Source organism: Theobroma umbraticum, unplaced genomic scaffold, assembly GCF_002168275.2.
Source record: "Theobroma umbraticum cultivar Fairchild unplaced genomic scaffold, ASM216827v3 scaffold_4.1, whole genome shotgun sequence".
Classification (NCBI taxonomy): domain Eukaryota; kingdom Viridiplantae; phylum Streptophyta; class Magnoliopsida; order Malvales; family Malvaceae; genus Theobroma; species Theobroma umbraticum.
In genome coordinates this window covers 432829-453019 of record NW_018397258.1, presented here as the reverse complement: position 1 = coordinate 453019, position 20191 = coordinate 432829, and the positions used below count along the sequence as shown (strand labels likewise).

At 38.2% G+C, this 20191-nt stretch overlaps 5 protein-coding genes across 5 annotated transcripts in view; 2 read left to right on the top strand and 3 right to left on the bottom strand.

The window, feature by feature from the left end:
- Nucleotides 1–545: 545 nt before the first annotated feature.
- Nucleotides 546–3891, bottom strand: LOC110413547 (Plasma-membrane choline transporter family protein). The gene is made up of 5 exons (XM_021424403.1): nucleotides 3646–3891; nucleotides 3112–3480; nucleotides 1844–2755; nucleotides 1328–1561; nucleotides 546–1191 (listed from the first exon to the last, which is right to left on the bottom strand). Exons 1-5 carry the CDS (start codon nucleotides 3661–3663, stop codon nucleotides 1015–1017), a joined length of 1710 nt encoding a protein of 569 aa, XP_021280078.1. The 5' UTR covers nucleotides 3664–3891; the 3' UTR covers nucleotides 546–1014.
- Nucleotides 3892–5544: 1653 nt separating this feature from the next.
- On the bottom strand, nucleotides 5545–7544 carry LOC110413985 (2,3-bisphosphoglycerate-dependent phosphoglycerate mutase). The gene is made up of 3 exons (XM_021425035.2): nucleotides 7294–7544; nucleotides 7152–7204; nucleotides 5545–5958 (listed from the first exon to the last, which is right to left on the bottom strand). The coding sequence occupies exons 1-3, from the start codon at nucleotides 7382–7384 to the stop codon at nucleotides 5836–5838; spliced, it is 267 nt and encodes an 88-aa protein (XP_021280710.1). The 5' UTR covers nucleotides 7385–7544; the 3' UTR covers nucleotides 5545–5835.
- Nucleotides 7545–8254: 710 nt separating this feature from the next.
- On the top strand, nucleotides 8255–13050 carry LOC110413402 (glutamine--fructose-6-phosphate aminotransferase [isomerizing] 1-like). Its single transcript, XM_021424176.2, has 11 exons — nucleotides 8255–8666; nucleotides 9076–9248; nucleotides 9398–9506; nucleotides 10004–10149; nucleotides 10480–10644; nucleotides 10752–11112; nucleotides 11198–11448; nucleotides 11524–11638; nucleotides 11754–12009; nucleotides 12090–12258; nucleotides 12777–13050. The coding sequence occupies exons 1-11, from the start codon at nucleotides 8417–8419 to the stop codon at nucleotides 12858–12860; spliced, it is 2079 nt and encodes a 692-aa protein (XP_021279851.1). The 5' UTR covers nucleotides 8255–8416; the 3' UTR covers nucleotides 12861–13050.
- Nucleotides 12775–15914, bottom strand: LOC110413403 (protein RETICULATA-RELATED 4, chloroplastic-like). The gene is made up of 9 exons (XM_021424177.2): nucleotides 15522–15914; nucleotides 15230–15445; nucleotides 14859–14927; nucleotides 14610–14741; nucleotides 14472–14525; nucleotides 14333–14377; nucleotides 13971–14110; nucleotides 13681–13806; nucleotides 12775–13583 (listed from the first exon to the last, which is right to left on the bottom strand). The coding sequence occupies exons 1-9, from the start codon at nucleotides 15864–15866 to the stop codon at nucleotides 13535–13537; spliced, it is 1176 nt and encodes a 391-aa protein (XP_021279852.2). The 5' UTR covers nucleotides 15867–15914; the 3' UTR covers nucleotides 12775–13534.
- Nucleotides 15915–18018: 2104 nt separating this feature from the next.
- EMB3126 (Ribosomal protein L1p/L10e family) overlaps nucleotides 18019–20191 on the top strand; it is a 3228-nt gene continuing 1055 nt past the window's right edge. Inside the window, exons 1-5 of the mRNA XM_021424178.1 lie at nucleotides 18019–18435; nucleotides 19050–19229; nucleotides 19328–19382; nucleotides 19708–19835; nucleotides 20014–20097. Coding sequence (XP_021279853.1) covers nucleotides 18091–18435; nucleotides 19050–19229; nucleotides 19328–19382; nucleotides 19708–19835; nucleotides 20014–20097 — 792 coding nt within the window. The 5' untranslated portion in view covers nucleotides 18019–18090. The remainder of the gene's footprint in view (nucleotides 18436–19049; nucleotides 19230–19327; nucleotides 19383–19707; nucleotides 19836–20013; nucleotides 20098–20191) is intronic.

Sequence of the window (20191 nt, the reverse complement as noted above, 5' to 3'; positions counted from 1 at the left end):
AAAAAGTGTGGCTTTTACCGTTTCTTTTGCTGTTACTAAGGTAGATTTTACTGCAACGGTGATTTATGTTGAACATGGTTTCCCTCCTGTCCGACCCGCAGACACCCTTTTCCAGAAAGTAGAGGAGCCCCTTGTCCTATGAATGGGATATGGTAAGCAAACTAGCCTTTTGCACGCAAAGCATCGTTGAAATGCGAGCAATGTCTGCTTAAGGTCTTTTTGGCTCTTTCAAAAGAGTTATGTTGAAAACTTGAAAGTGAAAAGGGGGAAGAACAAAATAGAAAGAGCCAGAACTTGATTGTTAATCTCTCATAGGTCCTAACCCTACAAAATTGACGTGGAATCTACTTGTTTTTCCAGTTTGATAACCTCCAACTTCCTTTTATTTACCCATATGCAATTTCCATGTCGTTTCCTTTTGATTGATACAGCTCATAAGCGTGACTCTTCTCACCACATCCAAGATGGTCCTTTCCTTTCACGTTTGAGGCCGGTCTCTGTACCTAACTCGTATTAAATGATTAAAAAAGATTGGGTGGAGGCCGTACCTCTAACGCACCTCTGCTTTACTTGCTTACGTATAAAATTACATGAGGGAAGTCAGGAATTAGTACAATTCAATTAAACAATGGCGGGTGTCAACTCATAAAGAAATAATGGTACTACCACCTTTCTTTGGTTTTTTTAGGGTGGAATATCCTTAAAGTATTTGCAAATATCCAATATAATACAAAGGAAACATCAGCAAACTGTGGGCAGTCATTGTAGCCTTGTTGATTGGAATCTCGGTGGGCTCTCCACTTTCCTTCCACAATGGAAAAACATCCAATAATGGGTTTAACCTTTCACATTCAAACTCCTCGTCATCATCAGCAGTTGTGGATAAATTTGCCTGGAGGCAAATTGGCCCTGTCTTAAGACCTGGTGGATGACCAGCCCTATGCCTGGCTAAAATTTGGAACCATGGCCCTGGATTTTCCTCCCACTCTGGTTTCTGTTAGAACTGACCACCGACTATCTGGTAAATCGATGGGGTACACGCGGTGTTGGAACGACAATATCCCGACCGGTCTTGATCAGGTTGATACGATCTTTGATTGTTTTGTCGAACAATCGGTTCTCAGGATTTTCCGCATAGCAAACGTAGTAACAGCTCACGCAGGCATGCGGCAATACCATAGCGATCCTCGTCTGCATAATCAAATTTGTTTTTTAGTCATGGAGCTGAGTCATTACGGCTAAAAGAATATATCCAAGTTGGTCAGGAAATCAAGATTGCTTCATTAAAAAATGAGTAATAAAATAAGGAGGGGATGGGATGGGTTACCATGAGGTATCCAACAACGAAAGCCAGGAGGGAGATGGTGGCTGTGAAGGGTTGGTGGACTTTAGCAGTCCAGGCAGCCACGACAATGACACAAATCGAGCCACTGCAAACTCCTGTAAGGAAGCAGATTGCACTGGTCATGTCGGAATCTACTATGGGTACCATTTCTTCCCTTCGGAAAAGCTCCCATGTATCTTGTGATGCTCTAACAAAACCTTTGCCATAGGCAGCTATCTGCAACAACAAAGAAGAAAAGTTAAAAGTTTGGTTTAATTTAGTCCTTGTTCATGGACCACGAAGCAGAATCAGTGTTCAGATGTTGATTGAACCGGAAGTGATTCAAAATCAGGAAGGATTTCCACAATAAAATAAGGGAGTTGTTGAGTTTAGTTCTGAAAAGGAAAAAGATAAGCTAAAAGGGTTAAAAAAACAGTTGCAGAGCATGCGCATTTGACTGGGAATTGTTCTTTATGGTTGAAAATTCCATCTGAACAATCGAGAACCATTGAATAATACCTGTACGTATGCCCAGCCATTTCCATATCTGAAGATTGACTCCATAACATTGAGACAACAATGTGCACAGGAAAACATGAATTCATCTTCTCCCTCAAGCAGATTCAAACCTCTGGCAATAATCCTCAAGGCTTCAATTGATGGCACGAACAAGGATCCAAGACAAGCACTTCCAAGATTCCGGGTCAGGGCTCTTTGGAAGCAAAACTGAGTGTTGGACTGCATTCCTCTCAGATAATAGAGGGCAATCACTCTGCTAACTGTTATGTTAACAACATTCCTCATAACTTCTGTTGTCCAAGCCAAGCTTAAGAACAATGCAATTATAATCAATGGTGGGTAATAGAAGTTCAAAGCTCCAACCACAGCCAAAATCCATAGAGACATCCACAAGAATCCAGACCCAAGCATCCAATAGGCAGGTTGGTTTAGATCAGGGAATTTGGAAACTGGTTCCAGGGATTTAAGCAGAATCTTGAAACAGAAACCGATTCGCTGAGAGACCCAACAAGCATACAAACCATTACCGATTGCAAAGGCGATGAAGCAAACTCCAACACCATCTGTGGCAGGCTTTTGGAAGCAAATCAGAAGGATTCCTGCTGATAAAGACATGAAGAAACTGCTCCATAGGATGAAGTAAACCATGATTTGAGGCCATTCTCGCAGAGCCTTTTGCCAAGCAAACGCAAGAGTGATGCTCAGAAGAGACGCAGCTTCAACCTGTGGGAACAAGAATTTAAGAATTCTTTCTTCCTTTCTTTTTGCAGGGTTTGATGCTTCTATTAACCCTTGAATTCCCTTGAATATAAGAAAGCAGACAAGTGCAACAGCCACAAACATGTGCACCATGAACAAGAACAGAGATATTTTGTTGGTGAATCTTCTTGAATTCAGTGTTGTTATTGATTGCTGGTCACAAGGAGGGAAAAACCAAGAAAATTGAAAGTTAATAACTGGAATTTCGTGCAGAAATTTAAGAAAACTCTTACTGCAGAGGAGGAACAGAACTTTCTTTCTCATCAATTATCAAACTCAACAAAATTTCATAACATAAAGTTGATACTAAAGACTGGTTGGCAGCTGGCATAGGCTTTAGCTTAAAATTTTATTACTGAAATTCTTCTATTTGTAAATCTTTTTCCCTGGAAAATCAGATGAAAAGAATACTTCTAGGCTTCAAATTACGGAACTTCCTTGGAAAAGCGAAGTCTAGAAGGGAAGGAGAAATGAAGCTGGTCAAAGTTCGATTCTTTCCGAGGACTTACTTGTGGGGTTGGTGTAGAACGAGGCTGCGAACGAGAAGGAGCAGGAGGAGGAGGCTGAAAACGAGAAGACTGAGAAGGAGAAGGAGTAGCAACTCTAGTGCCACCATTTATGACAATCCTCAAAGGGTTTGTCGGGTTCAATCTCTGCATCATTGACACATGAAAATGGTCTCTTTGATCCTCAATTCTCTCCAACGCCTTCTCTTCAACAACAGCTCCCGCTTGTCCTTTCTCCAAGTCTATTTTCTCTTCCTCTCCTTCTCTCTCCTCCTCCTCCTCACCCTCCCCTTCTCTTTCTTCTTCTTCTTCTTTCTTCTCATCGTTCTCCCGCTCTTCTCTCCTTTGTTCTTCACTCTCTCCTTCTACCACCTGCAACAAAACCACCGCAGAAATCCTTGGAACTTCAAATTTATCAACAAAAACAAGAAAACAAAAAGAACCCAACCCCCCGCCCCCCTACCAACAGAAGAAAACAAAAAAAGCCAGAATAAAAAAGAAAAACAAAAAATAATTGTCTAAGGGTCAAGATGTTACATGTTCGGTAGCACCCATGGCGGTGGTAATGACCTCAAATTCCAGTGGCGGCGGCAGCAGCGGAGGAGGAGGAGGAGGAAAAGGGTTGTTGTCAAATGTTGTTGGATTCTGTATGATACCAGTATTTTGTATATTGCAATGTTTGTGATGCTAGGTGATGTTAAATGTGATTGGCTCATTTGACTGTTAAAAAACAAAAGGCTTTTCAGAATGTTGCTGCCATTGCTGTTATTACCACATGCTTCAAAAGAAGTGGGACCCGCTTTGTTTGATAACCGCCGACGCCCTATGCTAGCGCGTGCCAAGCACCGGACGTTACTGCCACCATGGGAGATGTAAAGGAGTAAAAAGGAGGACCAAATTAAAAAAAAAAAGTCTTTCTCATGCCAAGAAGAAATGTGGAGGTGGAAAGACGTCATACGGGAGAAAGAACTGACGAGTGACAAGTGCTACCTTGTCACAACATCACTGTAGACATTTGGCATGGAAAAAAACAAGATAAAGTTGAAGATTTGAAGGGTATAACATCCGTAGTTTACAGGTCGTGTAAGGCGCAACAATCTCATACCGTTGGCGGATTAACAAAAGGTTGTCCCAGGATGGTTGTGTCCTCAGATGCTCACTTTTCTCCTACAGACAATGACAAAAGTTACTTTCGATTGAATCCATTAATTCGATTTATGTAGCATATGAAAAACTAGGGACTAAAGCTTCGACTACTTTTGCTACAAACCAGGAAACCAGTCCCCCATTATTTGTTTTTCACAGTCAGTCACATTGCTGGAGGGATTTGGGTTGGTTTGCGTTTTGATGGATTGTATAGGCAGTGAAAATTATTCATGATGCTGGTCCCAAATGATCCAAAGTAATGATGATTGTGGACCATGGGCAAATTTTTTGGCAATCAAAATCCAGGAATCACACCATTAAATGTTCCATGAAAAGCTCCACCGCGGGTAGGTTGATTGACATTGAATTGTTCTTTCCTCGTGTATACTTAAAATGCAAAAGTAAATACTTTTACAAAATCCCTTAGCAAAACAAAAGTTGCAAACAAAGAAATGACGAGAAACAAACAAAACCCTTTTTCCAGTAGGGTAAGTACTTGAAAGGGTAACTGTTGCTTTCCTCTTCTTTCAAATTCTGATTCAGAAAAAGAGATGCTTCGAAGATAGCTAAATGAATGTGAAAGGGTTATGAAAGCAGAAGAATTAATAAGCGATTCTGATTTAGAGTTAATCATGAAATTAATCGAATATTAAAGAGTACAGAGATGAAGAGACAGGCAGGCTCCACAGCACATTGCCATGAGGTCCCAGACAATGCTGACATGCAGACATTATTGGAGTTCGAGTCAAGTCGTGTTGTGTAAACCCTTGTAACGTATGGAACTAGTTCAAGCAATCCCCAAAACTCATGGTTTTTCTTCATTCCATCGTTTTGGATTTGCAGGATCCTTCACTGCTCAACTCCACGAACATGAGCTGATCTGATCAGACACCGCTGCAAGATGCCAGTTATTAGCTGATGACGTGAACATGTAACCTTTTGTTGGAGTTATGAAATGGCCATTTCACCGTGAAAAGAAACAAAAGAAACTCGGTCACGTGCCAGAAAGTTGGCTCTTGCTCTACCTAATCTTTGCCTTAGCCGACGTTGACAACAGTGGATTGGGATTTTGTTCAAGATTGGATGACGCGGATCCACCTCAACTTGCCTTAAGTGTCCTGTCATTGATTTATCATCAATTTATTATTGTCGACAAGCAGGGCCACCCTCGAGGTCCGAGGACTCGCAGGATAGAGGCCTTACTTGCCCAAGCTTTTTTTCTTTGTTTTTTTGCTAAGATCAGACAATTTTCTAATGTTGGTAACATATTAGACAGAGTGGCAAGGAATCCATCAAAACTGCTGGAATTAGCAAAGGTTTAATTTGGCAATAAGAACAATCTTTTTGAGTTCAAAATCTAGAGCTCTTGCTCGTCAAACAAGTAGAAGCTAGAAGCATCACACTAAGGAATTACACATGTGAGGGAAAAAATAAATAAGATAACTATGAAAACAAGACTGTTTCACAACACAAATGATCTTCAACCAAAAGCGACAAGCCGGATTTAAGTTTTCCTGACAAAGCATCTCTTGCTATCCATGCAATAAGCTTCTGGGGTTAGAAAGTTCTTGATTATCATCACTATTCCTTCACGTCACTGGAAGATTCTGGGGGTAGCTTGACAATACTTAGTTGGCCACCATCCTTGTTAGCAACGGTGGCGGCTTTTATCTCATTGCAGTGGTTTATGAACTTGGTCAGCTCCTGGTCCAGTAAGAGAAAACTCTGTCAGCTATAATCTCACAGAGACAATGTCAAAAAAGAGTATTTTGCTGGGAAGAATAGCAAATATAATTCTGCTTGCAGTTCATGGAGCAATGATTATGATGCCGATGCCTGTCTTTAGTTGAAAAAGATAGCTAAAATGACTCCCATCTAATGTTTAATTCTAAAATCTTCAACTAACGCAGGGAATCCTCATAACTAACTCCAGCTCATCTTCCATTTGGGCTGAGTTCAATGTATCTCAAGATTAACACTGAACATCCATAACAACCGGTATGCTCAAAACCAGTTCCCTAAATCACCACAGAGAACATGACTCTCAATAAATTCAGTTTCACTCAAGCAAGTTAAAGCAGAGGGACAGACAGGCTGCAGCCGCAACCGTATTAAAAACACAGAAATCGTCCACTGCCATTTTTACCCTTATACCAACAGATACATGCTCCATCACTCCAATCATATAATACAAGCATGCATGTAGATGGCAGATTTTTTTGTTGTGAGAACGAGATAGATACAGCAGTTGATTTGGTTGGTACCAAAGCAACACAATTGCAGTATAAGACAACAAAGGAAGTTAATGACAGAAAATCACTTAACATGGAATTGAAACCAACAGTAACCTTCTGTCTCTCTTACACACACAGTAACACACCAGCAGTCCCCCTCTGTTTTCCTCCCATGATAACCAAAAAGCTGTGAGCAAATGAAAGATGCAATCTAAAAAGACTCAGAGTTCATAGTTATTTTCTTTTAAATACAAAAATCCAGTCTGAGAATGCATGCTGCACATAAGTTAAGGAACTCTTTGAACACAGCTTTTTCAGCTTCGAAGTGCCATTAAATCATTGATTTACACAAATTGGCAGTTATAAGAACCCACTAATAAAAGAAAAAAGGGTTACAGAATGCTAATAATGGTTGTGAACTCATTCACCCAATGTCAACAATCCTTCAGAGCAACTAAATCCAAAAGCTGAAAAATTTAGCTCTCGACGAATAAACCAATGACCCAATATGCAACTATTCATTGAATTTTCAATTAAATTTCATCAAACAGCTCATGACAAAGCAAAGAAGCACAGAAGTCCAAGTATGGTAAAAAGACAACAAAGTTTAGCAAAAATTTCGAAGAATGAGCAAAGAAAAAGATTAAAGAGATAAAGAATTACTCGATCAGCGTCCATATCTTTCGTCATCTTCGATGACTTGACGACTCTCTTACCTGCAAAGGAATCGAAATTTGAAAAATGAATGAAAAGACGTGGAACCGATACATTTGCTTATAAGTATTATAAAGTTAAAAGGAGAAACCTTTGCGAATGTGAGGAAGCTTTCCATGGCGATTGGGAGGGATTGTTTTCTGCTTCTTTTGCCCTTTGAACAGATTTCCTTTCTGCGTCATCTTTCTCTCCCTCTGCGAGAAGGTTGCTAGGGTTTTTGCCGCTTCCTACTTTAAGCGGCGCGTTATTGCCGACTAACCGTTTGGCTGTTCAGGCATTGGATTAACTGGTTACAAGGAGTCCACAGGTCCAGACCAATTATACATAGGCTGGGCCTAAGCTAAGCCATGAACTCGTTCCTCCATGGTTTTTGCCCTTAAGGCATGGATCGAGCCAAGTATGACAACTTCTTCTACCGGCCTTACACTATCTATTTTTTCTTTTCTCCTTTTGACTTTAAATGAAAATATTATATATATATATATATTCGGGTGTTAATTGACATTATTATATAATAATTGATAACGTTATTGACCGGATCACATGACAATTAATATTATCAATTATATCATAATCGATATTGTAAATCATGATCACGTGATGGTTGATAAGATATTTGACATATGGATTGTTATTAATGTTTTGTTAAAATTAAAAATTAATGAAATTATAATTCATATTATAATAATTTTTGTAATATAATAAGGATTTTTCTATATAAAATGCAATAGTTCAAGAGTATTTAATATTTAAATCTCAGTATTTGTACCTTATTATAACAAACCGCATCAATTTTTTCTTTTTTTATTTGTTACAATATATAATAAATATTTTTAAAAAAGTAAACTTTCTTTTATCCCACGTGATGAAAGGAAACCGAAAAGTGACCAAAGTAGCCTCCTTTGTAATTTCGCCATGTGGGCAAACTTCGTTCCAATAGCAGCCTTCCGCGTCAACGACCATTACGGAACCTGAAAAGACAAAAATGACCTTCAAATCATGGCGCGTCAAAACTGTCGACCAAACCGAACTGACCCGCACTTTGTGTTTGTTTAAAAATCCAAAACCAAATCAAGAAGTCAAAAAAGGGGAAACTCCCTCTCCTCCTCCCTTAGGCCTCGGTCCTGCATTTTCAATTTCTTCTTCGTTTCTCTCTCTGTCACCGGATTGTGACTGGCAGCGTCTAGACTGAGCCGATCAGAATTCGACGAACAATGTGCGGGATCTTCGCTTACCTGAACTACAACGTCACGCGTGACAGACGCTTCATTCTGGAGATCCTCTTCAATGGCTTGAGGCGGTTAGAGTACAGAGGCTATGACTCCGCTGGGATTTCCATCGATTCTTCGTCTCCATCGTTCCCGTCTGCGGATCCGAACGGACAGTTTTCCGATTCTGCCCCTCCTCCTCTCGTCTTTCGCCAAGAAGGCAACATAGAATCACTCGTTAAATCCGTCTACAAAGGTAATTTCATTTTTCTTTGGCTTCAATTCGGGTACAGAGGATGAAATGAAAAATGAAGTGACAATTGTTTTACTTTTTGAGAAACTGTGCTTTGGGAAGTCGCTTTCTTTGTTTTAAAAGACTTGACTTGCAACGATTGTGGCAATTTTTAGACAAAACAACAGTGCTGTAGTGTTTGGCTTTAGAGAAAATGGCCGAAAAGAAAACGATATGAGCGAGAAACGAAGACAAAGTTTGATCTTTTTTCCGTTTTGTTTTCTGAAAGATGGAGGACTTGACTCACCTCAATTTCTGCTTGACTTGGCTGACGTTGTATTAAACTCTTTTCTTTCTAAATTAGGGAAAATGCCATTTAAAGGACAATGAAATAAGGAAAATGAAATTTGAAATGGTGATAGTGGTATTTCAGATGTCGCGTCAACAGAGCTGAATTTGGAGGAACCTTTTTCTGTTCATGCTGGACTAGCACACACCCGGTGGGCAACTCATGGAGAGCCATCTCCAACAAACAGCCATCCTCAGACATCTGGTGCTGGAAATGAGTTCTTGGTTGTTCACAATGGCATTATTACAAACTATGAGGTTTGCTTATGACTTTCGAAGCTATGTTACCACTTACTGTGGGTTTCTTGTATAATTGGTCATGCTAATTGGGCACATTCCGTTTTTCTTGCATCTACGTTGATAATTGGCACATGCTTAAGCAATCACTCGGTTGTTTGCATTTTCAGGTGTTGAAGGAAACATTGATCCGGCATGGTTTTAACTTTGAATCTGACACTGACACAGAAGTGATTCCAAAGCTTGCAAAATATGTTTTTGACAAGGCAAATGAAGAAGGTAAATGCAACATGTGCAAGACAGAGATGAGATAAGGTTTTCGAATTGCCATTTGTTTGAAATTACATTGTTTCTGCTAAATAACTGCATATATGCCTGTTAATGATGCAATAGCTTGAGGGTACTCTATTTTAACAAAGGCAATCAAGCAGGGGTTAAATGTTTGAGTTTACCGACTGGTAAGGTTGGAACTTGAGCTACAGGGTCCAAGTCATTGAGGCAATCTTAGTCCTTGGCTGTGCTGCTTTTTCTTAATGTACCTCGTTAGCTCTAAATAACCTCATTCTTCTTGTCAGACAAATATCCAATCTAGTTCTGATGTTACTTATGGCATAACAGTCTGAATTAAAATCTTCAAACATTGTTTTGATGGAGAAAAGAATAATGTTCTTTTAATCTATGTTGATCAACTTTGGTGCTTCTTATTTCCAATAAGCTTAAGAAGGTCAATATTAGTCGATTTAGTTTGAAGTGGTGTTTTGTTGATTATCCTGCAGGTGACCAGACCGTCACATTCAGTCAAGTTGTGCTTGAAGTTATGAGGCATCTTGAAGGAGCCTATGCCCTTATATTCAAAAGTCGTCATTATCCAAATGAGTTGATTGCTTGTAAACGTGGTAGTCCATTGCTTTTAGGTGTCAAAGTAAGTTATCCGAAAAACATAAATTATAGTGTTGCCTACATGCTTGTAGTTATATCTCTTCTCTTCCAGTTGATTACTAATATTTCTCAGATTGATTTAGTGAACATCTTTTCTTTTCTGGAATGAGTCAGATTTGGTGTTGTTACTGAAACCCATTTCTTTTGAAGTTTCTGAAAATCATGGACTAGCTTTAACATTTTACATTTTAAAAAGTTTGAGAATCTTAGATTTTTAGTTATGTCTATTGTAATTTGTACAGTGTCTTTCATCTTTTTGATTGTTAATGTTTTATTTGGTTGACCTTTATTTTGGTTAATGAAATATGTTCAGGAATTAAGTGAAGACACAAGCAGTGGAGCTTCATTTCTTGATCTTAAGTTCATTTCAGAAAATGGGCGTCCAAAAGAACTTTTTCTATCCAGTGATGCTAGTGCTGTAGTTGAACACACAAAAAAGGTTTTGATGATTGAAGATGGTGAAGTAGTTCACCTTAAGGTACCTTTGCCAACATGACTTTAAGTAAACTGTTTGGCATGGCACTAAGTGTGACTTACAAAGTTTTTACATTGAAGTGTGATTACTGACACTGATAAATTCTTCAGGATGGAGGTGTCTCTATTCTTAAATTTGAGAATGACAAAGGAAAACATGGCAGTGCACTTTCTAGACCACCATCAGTGCAACGTGCATTATCTTTTCTTGAGATGGAGGTTGAGCAAATCAACAAAGGAAAATATGAGCATTATATGCAGAAAGAAATACATGAACAACCAGAATCTCTTAGAACCACAATGCGGGGAAGACTTATACGTGGAGGTTCTTGCAAAGCCAAGACTGTGCTTTTAGGTGGACTGAAAGATCACATAAAAACTATTAGGCGGAGCAGACGAATTGTTTTTATTGGATGCGGCACAAGCTATAATGCTGCTTTAGCTGCAAGACCTATCATTGAAGAACTCTCTGGTACTTTGATTTCTGATGCTCCTTTGAGAATCTTTGAGTTTGTTTTGCTAATTGATTTCTTCTTTATTGTCTGTGATAATTGTAGGTGTTCCTGTTACTATGGAGATTGCTAGTGATCTGGTGGATCGGCAGGGTCCAATTTATAGGGAAGATACTGCAGTTTTTGTTAGTCAATCTGGTGAAACTGCAGATACTCTGCTGGCATTAGAGTATGCCCTTGAAAACGGTGCACTATGTGTTGGCATAACAAATACTGTTGGTAGTGCAATAGCCAGGAATACACATTGTGGAATTCACATAAATGCTGGCTGTGAGATAGGGGTGGCAAGTACGAAGGTAAGTTTCACCTTTGTTCATGTTAGTTTCATTTATTGTGTTATGGGTTCATAATATCCTCACCATCATGTTTAGGCATACACAAGTCAAATTGTTGTGATGGCAATGCTAGCTCTGGCTATTGGAGATGATGCAATATCCAGTCAAGCCAGACGAGAGGCCATTATAGATTGTCTATTTGATTTGCCAAGTATGTTCTATCTTTCTTCTTCTTTAACAGATTACTGGATTCTAAATTTGTTGCAAAGGACCACTTTTAGGAAGGTTTAGAATAACTTTCATGCTTTTACCTTACATTTTTGCAGATAAAGTTAGAGAGGTACTCAAGCTTGACCAGGAAATGAAGGATCTGGCTAAACTATTGATTGCTGAGCAGTCACTTCTTGTATTTGGAAGAGGATATAATTTTGCAACAGCGTTAGAGGGCGCATTAAAAGTAAAAGAGGTGTCTCTTATGCACAGTGAGGGAATACTTGCAGGTGAAATGAAACATGGTCCTTTGGCACTAGTTGATGAAAATCTCCCAATTATTGTTATTGCTACACATGACGCATGCTTCAGGTTGGTTAATATTCTGCTTTGAAGAAGTCATACAGTAAGGAAGTTTTTCTTTGATGCTAACATCTCTAAATTGTTGACAGTAAGCAGCAGTCAGTTATCCAGCAACTTCATGCCCGCAAAGGCCGCCTTATAGTGATGTGTTCAAAAGGAGATGCAGCATCTGTATGTCCTGGTGAATCTTGTCGAGTGATTGAAGTTCCTCAGGTTGAAGATTGTCTTCAACCTGTGGTTAATATTATTCCTTTGCAGGTATTGATACAAATAATTTTCTCAATTTACAAATTGTGGCTCTGCTGATCTTTGTTTTCTACAATACACATCCACAGTTAGAGAATAGTGATTCTCCATAAAATGTGCATCTGAGAAGGGGGATTTGACTAGATAGCCTTTACTATGCGTCCATCAAGGCCTAGATGAACCGGTTTGCTGGTGATGGATAATTCACATAAACAGGAGTTTACTCATCCTATGTTTTTTCTAGGTTTATTACTTATTGCTTTAGACAAATTCATTCATCTACTACTTTCCTAGGTAAACTGGGAAAAAGGAAGGTGTGGAAGAAAATATTGATTTAAATTTACTTATATTCATACCTTCCTAATACCAGGTCCAACTTCTTTCTCTGCCTTCTGTTCAAAACCCTTCTCCCTGTTAACAGCCAATTGAACATCACCCCCCTTCTTATTTGTCCGCTTGTTATTATGTTGATTGTTATCGTTGGATTATCCTCAGTTAACATGCATTTTTTGTTATGCTTTTGGATGCAGTTGTTGGCATATCACCTTACTGTTCAGCGGGGTCACAATGTTGACCAACCTCGGAATCTTGCTAAGAGCGTAACAACCCAGTGAGAAAGATTCACCAACTTGTTCAACAAGCCAGGAAAAAGTAACAAGAATTGTAGCAGAGCTTACCTGCAGCAGGAGATATCTCTGGAATTACCTGATGTTCGGGTTATGCATTGTAAATTCATTAGGAAAATAGCGCACTGATCATCCAATTTGCTCTCGTAACTCATGTTGTTAGCCACTTCATTTATTCTGATCGGTGTTTTTTCTAACTGTAGTACTAGATCATTTCCCATGTCTTAACTCCAAAGTTTATGTTCTCTTTTCCATGTAATGTCGACTTTGGTTGTAAATGAATAGACCAGAAGGTGTTGAGAATGGCACGTCAAGCGCTTCAAAAGAAACAGATAGGATGCTTCAATCCTACATCTAGTACGTATTTTCTCTTCACCATCTCACAAATTCCTTGCCAAAATACCAAAGAAAGTCTGACATTTTCTTTCAAAGGAAAGTAAAAGAGAAACATTGAAGACGTGGTACCATGGGAAATGGCAATGGTTCTTATTCCAATCTTCTGTTGGGAATAACCTTTTAGCAGTAGATCGACCATTGGAAATGAAAACTCGAGACGCTCCAATGACAAACTCTCATCCTCTGTAATTCCAAGTTAAAAAATGGTCAATCGACTCTAAATAAAGTTAAATTGGCTGCCAAGAACTGCTACTGCAACTCTGCGTTCACTCCCTTGTCTTCTGAACTCCAACCCACCGTGCACAATCTACCCAGCTGTGTCAGAGATTGCAAACAATTCTTAAAAGATTTCAGTATCAGAAGCCAAAGTAGATTATGTACAAGAGTTAGGGAATGGGTTTGGAAATCTTACATCAAAGATCCCAAGAATGTGTTTCCAGTTCGGACAGCAAAGCAGATCGCACTCAAGATTATCTTGTGTTGGTGTAGCAAGGGCTCCAGGATTCGTTGTTCAATAACTCCGGCAAGAACTTGGTACCTGTTTAACAAAAAAAGTACGCCCTTCATCGTCATAATCTACGAAATTCAACCATTTTAGCAGACTGAGAGATCAAAGCATTACAGCTCACTGTCATGTAGTAACGCAGCACCTGACCACTGTCATGTGGAAGCAAACATGCATAGATTATGGCTGCTGTTTACCTTAGGTTGCTAGACACTGCCATGTACACACCATAGGCAACACTGGTTGATAATATAGGCACATCCTCTGATTCACCAGCAAAAGATTTATCAAACACCTTTCTTGCTTTAATCAACAGATTTGTAACTCCCACACCAACCTGAAGAAGTCTCTTGTCAGCGGCATGGAAGCCAAAATGGGGATTGACAGTATATTTATTAAGTAACAGATACCTAATTCTACCCATGAATCACAAAATAACTTGATTTAGCTTCAAATATTGATCAGAAAAGACTTCTGAACATATCAGGAGGGACCATATAGCCCACGACTGAAAATAAGAAATAGAAACTCTCGCATATCATGTTAGGTAGTAACTAACCAGAGATGCACCAGTTCCGACAGCGAAGAGTTTGGCCCCGTTCCTCTGCATGGAAGATTATGATGCTTTTAAGGTTTAAAACATGAAGAAGTTAATGAAATTTACTCGAGTTGGTCTACTGCAAGTGTTTGTGACATACCACTATTGCACCTACTCTCTGTAAAAACGAATACGAGGTTCCTGCCAAAGCCACCTGCGTTCAGGATTCTGAAAGTAAGAGGAAGGGCTATGTGTGGATTTTACAGATAAAACCGGTTAGAGCAATAAAGCCAATGACCTGGAAAGCATTGTCAGGACAATTATAGAAGAAGGTAGAAATAGGTCCGGAGCTGAGAGCTAGAGGTGGTCGGAGAGAAACAGTTGGAGCAGGAAGCCACACGAGCATGAAATCTGCAATCAGGGCCATTACCTAAAACAGAGCATTTATCAAAAAAAAAGATGTTTATGGAATTAATCTGGTATCAACGTTCCGTTGAATCTGATCATCAACTAAGATACGGTGGAGATAATTTTCATGCAGACATACCACGTCAGCAAAAACAAAATCGAGCTCCTTCATAATCCTTTCTCTGCGCCGTTCCAACTCTGCTGCAGACTGAAAAAGAAGAGAATAAGCTGGATAGAGGTATGACAGTGAGCTAAGTTACTCATTCAATCAAATATTCTAAGTGGGTTCCAGCTCTAACCCATGAAGAGGAACTTCTGATTGTTCTATCACCAGTCCAGAAAAGGAATTCAAAGAGGAAAGAATCAAAATTCAGATGTAAATTTCCAGAAAAAGAAATGGCCTATTCAGAATAATCAATAGTTTGGCTAAGAATCTTGGGTCATAAGAGCAATGATTCAGGGAAAAAAGAAGAATCCCATTGCTGCAAACTGTGGAAATGATAGACTAACCTTGGTGAAAATCCCAACGCCACACTCGATGGCAACCTTAGTCAAGAACAAATCATCGGCAAGCAACCTCTCCCTAAACCCTCCAAAGTTAAGCAACCATCTAAAAATAGGAGACTTCTCCAACTCCAAGTACCTAGAAACAATTGATCCCGGTACCTTCCCGGCCTTGATTGCCGCCGCTATGTCCTTGGGCAAACTCTGAAACGTCCTCCCCACCTGTATACATACACCACAGTTCACACGTAAAAATCATCCATATATACATAAATAAACTACGTATTTAATTTCATACCTCTGCGAGAGCCAGAATTGCATCGGATCGATTGCGTGACCTGTCCTGATTACCATGATCGCCATGTCCTCTTCCTCCTCCTCCTCCTCCTCCTCCTCCCCCGCTTCCACTACCGCCGCCCCCAGTTCCGCCAGAAAACCAGCCGCCATTTCCCTTGGAGAAAACTATGGTGGGGTGGAATTTATTGCGGGCGATGGAGACAGTCAATGCAAGAGAGGGAGTGAAGAGGCTGCTGCGACTGTTGCTGGTGGTGATGGCGAAGCTCTGTTGGCGTTGGTGGGAGCAAGAGGGTGATTGGAGGAAGAAGGAGGGTGTGGAGAAGTTAGAAAAGGTAGCGACTGCCATTGCAAAGAAAGGAACAGAGTGTGCTTGTGGAAGTAAGTTTCCTTCTTTTTTGTTTCCTTTTATGTTTGCTCTGTGTCTGGCCTTACAGAGATCATAGAGGCATAGAAAGAGAATGAGGAAGTGGTCGCTTTGCTTCATCTGTTAGTCGAAGGGATCAGAAGTGGAGAAACAAGGACGGTAACGGTTTGAATTCAATCTCACAACACTCACTCTCGCCTACTGCACGCTCTCCCACGCTCCACGCCCTATTCGATATTACTTAACGAAGAAGGAGAAGGGAGTGACGAGGACTGACCAGAGAGAGCGCGTGAAGACTTAAGTTACATGTAACTGATTGGTAGAGAAAAGTAGCCAATGCACTGAAAAAAAAATTTAAACACTAGCGTATCAACTACCTAGTACAACTACTTACCCGTTACTCCGTTAGTACGTAATGGCTTTGTTATACTGTCACTGGTTGGATTGACCGTCTACCTTTTATTTATTAACTAACTGCCGTTGTGTGTATTTTTTTAACATTAAAATTTCATGAAATTGATTATTGATCAAAATATCATTAAACGATTAGTATTATAACAAGATTTATCGTAACAAAATATTGTAGCACGACAATATAAAGTTATAAAAGTCCTACAAATATAGTATCATTGTTATTATCGTCCCTACTTATTAGTATCATTTTTGTTTCAAATAAATTGTTACTATATGTTGTAGATAAACAAAAATTTTGATTTGAATTTTTTATTGTTAATTTTTATTAAAATTAAGAGTTTATGTACTCAAAAATAAAAAAATTTAGAAATTTGGGCATTGAAACATATTTATTTGTTTTTATTTTGTACTTGGAATTTGTAACCTGATATTGAGTATGGAAATAGAAAAATCGAAACGTTTAAAGAATTAATTGAAAAATAAAATATTAAAGATAGTGTTTCAATAAAAAAATAAAAACAAAAGAGAATTTTGTGCTCTTGTACATATAAAGAATACAAATACATGTTTAAAAATAAAATAATTTTCTATTAAATCAAATTAATTAAATAAATGCAATTAAAATGTTCAAAAAACATTCAAGTGACACGTGTTTGCTAGGCCTTTTGCAGAAGGCCGCAAATGTTTGGGCCCACCTGATCCAGACCGGGTACTCTCTATTAACCGTAGCTTGAAAATCGATGGAGGCCCGCTAATTTTTTTGTGATCCACAAGACCTTACCATGCTCGCTCCTATGTGCTTGTTCCCACTGCTTCAAAGCTTGTACCTTCATTCTTCCACGGCCACAAAAATGACTTTTTTAATTTTTGAGGATACAAGATTTTATTTTATTGACGTGATTGCCAATTAAACAATATTCACACATTAATGTTTCCATTTATTTTGAAATTCCAAAAATTAATTTTTGTAAAATATTTTCTTTTATCAAGTCAATGTATACTTTATTGGAAAAGAACTCAATTTTTTTTGGCACATAATTAAAGGTGAGAAAATAATTAATTGGGCTAAGAGAATTTTATAACCAAATTATTAGAATATAGTATAAAAATTAGTTGAACCGATAAAAAATGAAGTAATAATTGATAAACTGAATTAGATCGATTAATTTGGTAAGTTATTGAAATAATTAAAATATTCTTGATTTTATTTTTTTATATTAATTGCATGGTAAATAAAATTAAGTTATAAAATCTTAATAGCACAAGAAATTTAAATTAAATGAATAATAATATGCTTAAGAGTATAAATTGATTAATTCAGTTAATAAAAAATCAAATTAAAACCAATCAAATTAATCGATTTAATTTATTTCACTTTTCAATTAAATCAAACTATCGAATGAATCGAATTTATTCAATTAATTTATTAATTTGATTTTGATAACAATTACTCACTTGTAAAAGTAACTCTTATTTCTCTAAATGCTAAATATAATTTAAATCGGCCGAATTAATAAACATGTTTCCATTGTTCAAGCTAGACCAAATAATTAGTAACTTGATTGTCTATTTCCTAAAATATCTCTTTATTTTTTCCCATAAATATAAATAAAAAAGAGAGGAAAAAAATAAAAAAGAAAAATAGCATATGCACACCGTAGCAATGGTCTAGAATCGAGGTGCTGTGCTGGACCCTTAAAACATCAGTTGTTCCCTTGCTTTCTATATGGATAGATAGCCCGAACGAGCTTTCTCTCTCTTCACTTACACAACAGCAAAGCTTCCTTTAACCATGGCCACTTGCACTACACCGCCATCATCGCTGATGCTAGCGTACGCCGCATCTACAGTACACGGGCAAGACCTCACTCCTTCTCTTCTCTCCTTCAAATCCAACAAGCCTATCTTTTCTCTCTACCCACTCATTCTCAAGGCTTCCAGAGACAGGAAATCCAGCCTCAAATGGGCCAATCTATGTCCCCAGAGGGATTCCAAGCATGTTGTTGTAGCTGCCGTGGCTGAGGTGGCTGAGGCTGCTGAGGGAAAGGAAGGAGTGGCTGAGGGTGCCACCGCTACTGCCACTGCCCCGCCTAAGCCCAAGAAAGGAAAGGCTGCGTTGCCTCTTAAGAGAGACAGAGTATGTGGATTTTAAATTTGAGTTTCTTTATTCTGTCTTTTCAATGCTGTTACACTTTTGTTATTGTGTTTTTGGGGTTTGTTGGATCATTTTGTAGTGGGTTCTGCTTAGTTTAGAGAAAATAGTACCTGTGGTTGGGTGTGAAAGTTTTGATTTTTTTAGGTGAGTTTGTTAATACTTAATACTTATGTTGTTTCTAGGACTTTTGTATAATGAACAGATGGTGTGGTCACTTTTTTTTTTCTTTTTTCTTTTATAATTAGTTGCATTTGAAGTTTAATTTTTGAGTTTATGGTTAGGTAACTGGTTTTTCACTTGAATTTGAGTTTAATGTTTAATTTTACAATTTTTCTTTAAGAGACTATTGTCTATCAAGAAAGACATAGCATATTGGATATAGGGTCCCCGACCTTTTCCATTTTCACAAACTTGTATAAGTTTGATTTTTGTTGTGAGATTATTCAGAAATGGTTAGTTTCTTCGCATTGTGCATTATTTTTTGTTAAATGTGCGGCTGGTAGATATGGTTGTGATGTTTCCTGACCAAAATTTACTATTACTTAGGTTCCATAATTTAATTTTTTTAAACATTCTTTATTCTGTTCAAACTGCAGACAAGGTCTAAGAGATTCTTGGAAATTCAAAAATTAAGGGAAAACAAAAAGGAGTATGATCTAAAGACAGCAATATCATTGTTAAAGGAAATGGCAAGTACAAAGTTTGTTGAGTCAGCTGAAGCCCATTTCCGCCTTAACATCGATCCTAAGTATAATGATCAGCAGCTGAGAGCAACAGTAAGTTTTCTAGGCTTCACGTGATAATTGTAATGGCCTCACTGACCTTGGTTGTTACATGTGATAACCAACGTTTCTTCTGACCCCTTTTCTTACAGGTGAATTTACCCAAGGGAACTGGGCAAACTGTTAAAGTAGCTGTACTTACTCAAGGTAGTTACTCTGCTTTAATGTTTGCTAGTCTATGTGTTGTCTACTTGTTTTCATTTGGTTTTACTGGAATTTGTTTCTGTATCTAGAAACATAATTGATAATGTGCATGGGCGAAAGATTTAACTGATAACCTGTATTTCTTACAAGAGATTGCGTAGGTTCTGAACTACTTAATTAAAAATTTTGTTAGTGGCAAGTAATCATGCTAAAATGATGTACTTTAGACTGGTGATAATACTTGAAGACCTTAAGTGGAACTATTTTAGTGGCAATTATGAATTGCTCTTCTGGTTTGGCTGTTTTTTTAAATATGATTTCTTTACAGGTGAAAAGTTTGATGAAGCAAAAAATGCGGGAGCAGATATTGTTGGTGGTGAGGACTTGATTGAACAGATAAAAGGAGGATTCATGGAATTTGACAAATTAATTGCTTCCCCGGATATGATGGTTAAGGTGTTGCTTTGCTGCTCTTAATTCAATTAATGAGATATAGTTTTCATTTCCTTATGTTCTGTTAACCAAATTCCAGTTGTCGGTACTATCATTTGTTTCATGGTCTTTCCTTTTTGTTCAAAATCTCAATAATATTGTCACTATGGATTTTATTTTAACATCTTCTCATTCTGATTAGGTTGCGAGCCTTGGAAAGATTCTAGGACCACGTGGGCTCATGCCAAATCCGAAAGCTGGTACTGTTACACCCAATTTACCTCAGGTAGGGTCTGATTGCTATGTTTCAAGCATGCAATTTGTTTGTGTTTCTAGTTCTGAGTTATAGGTCCCTGCCTATTGATTGTCTTGTGGATCTA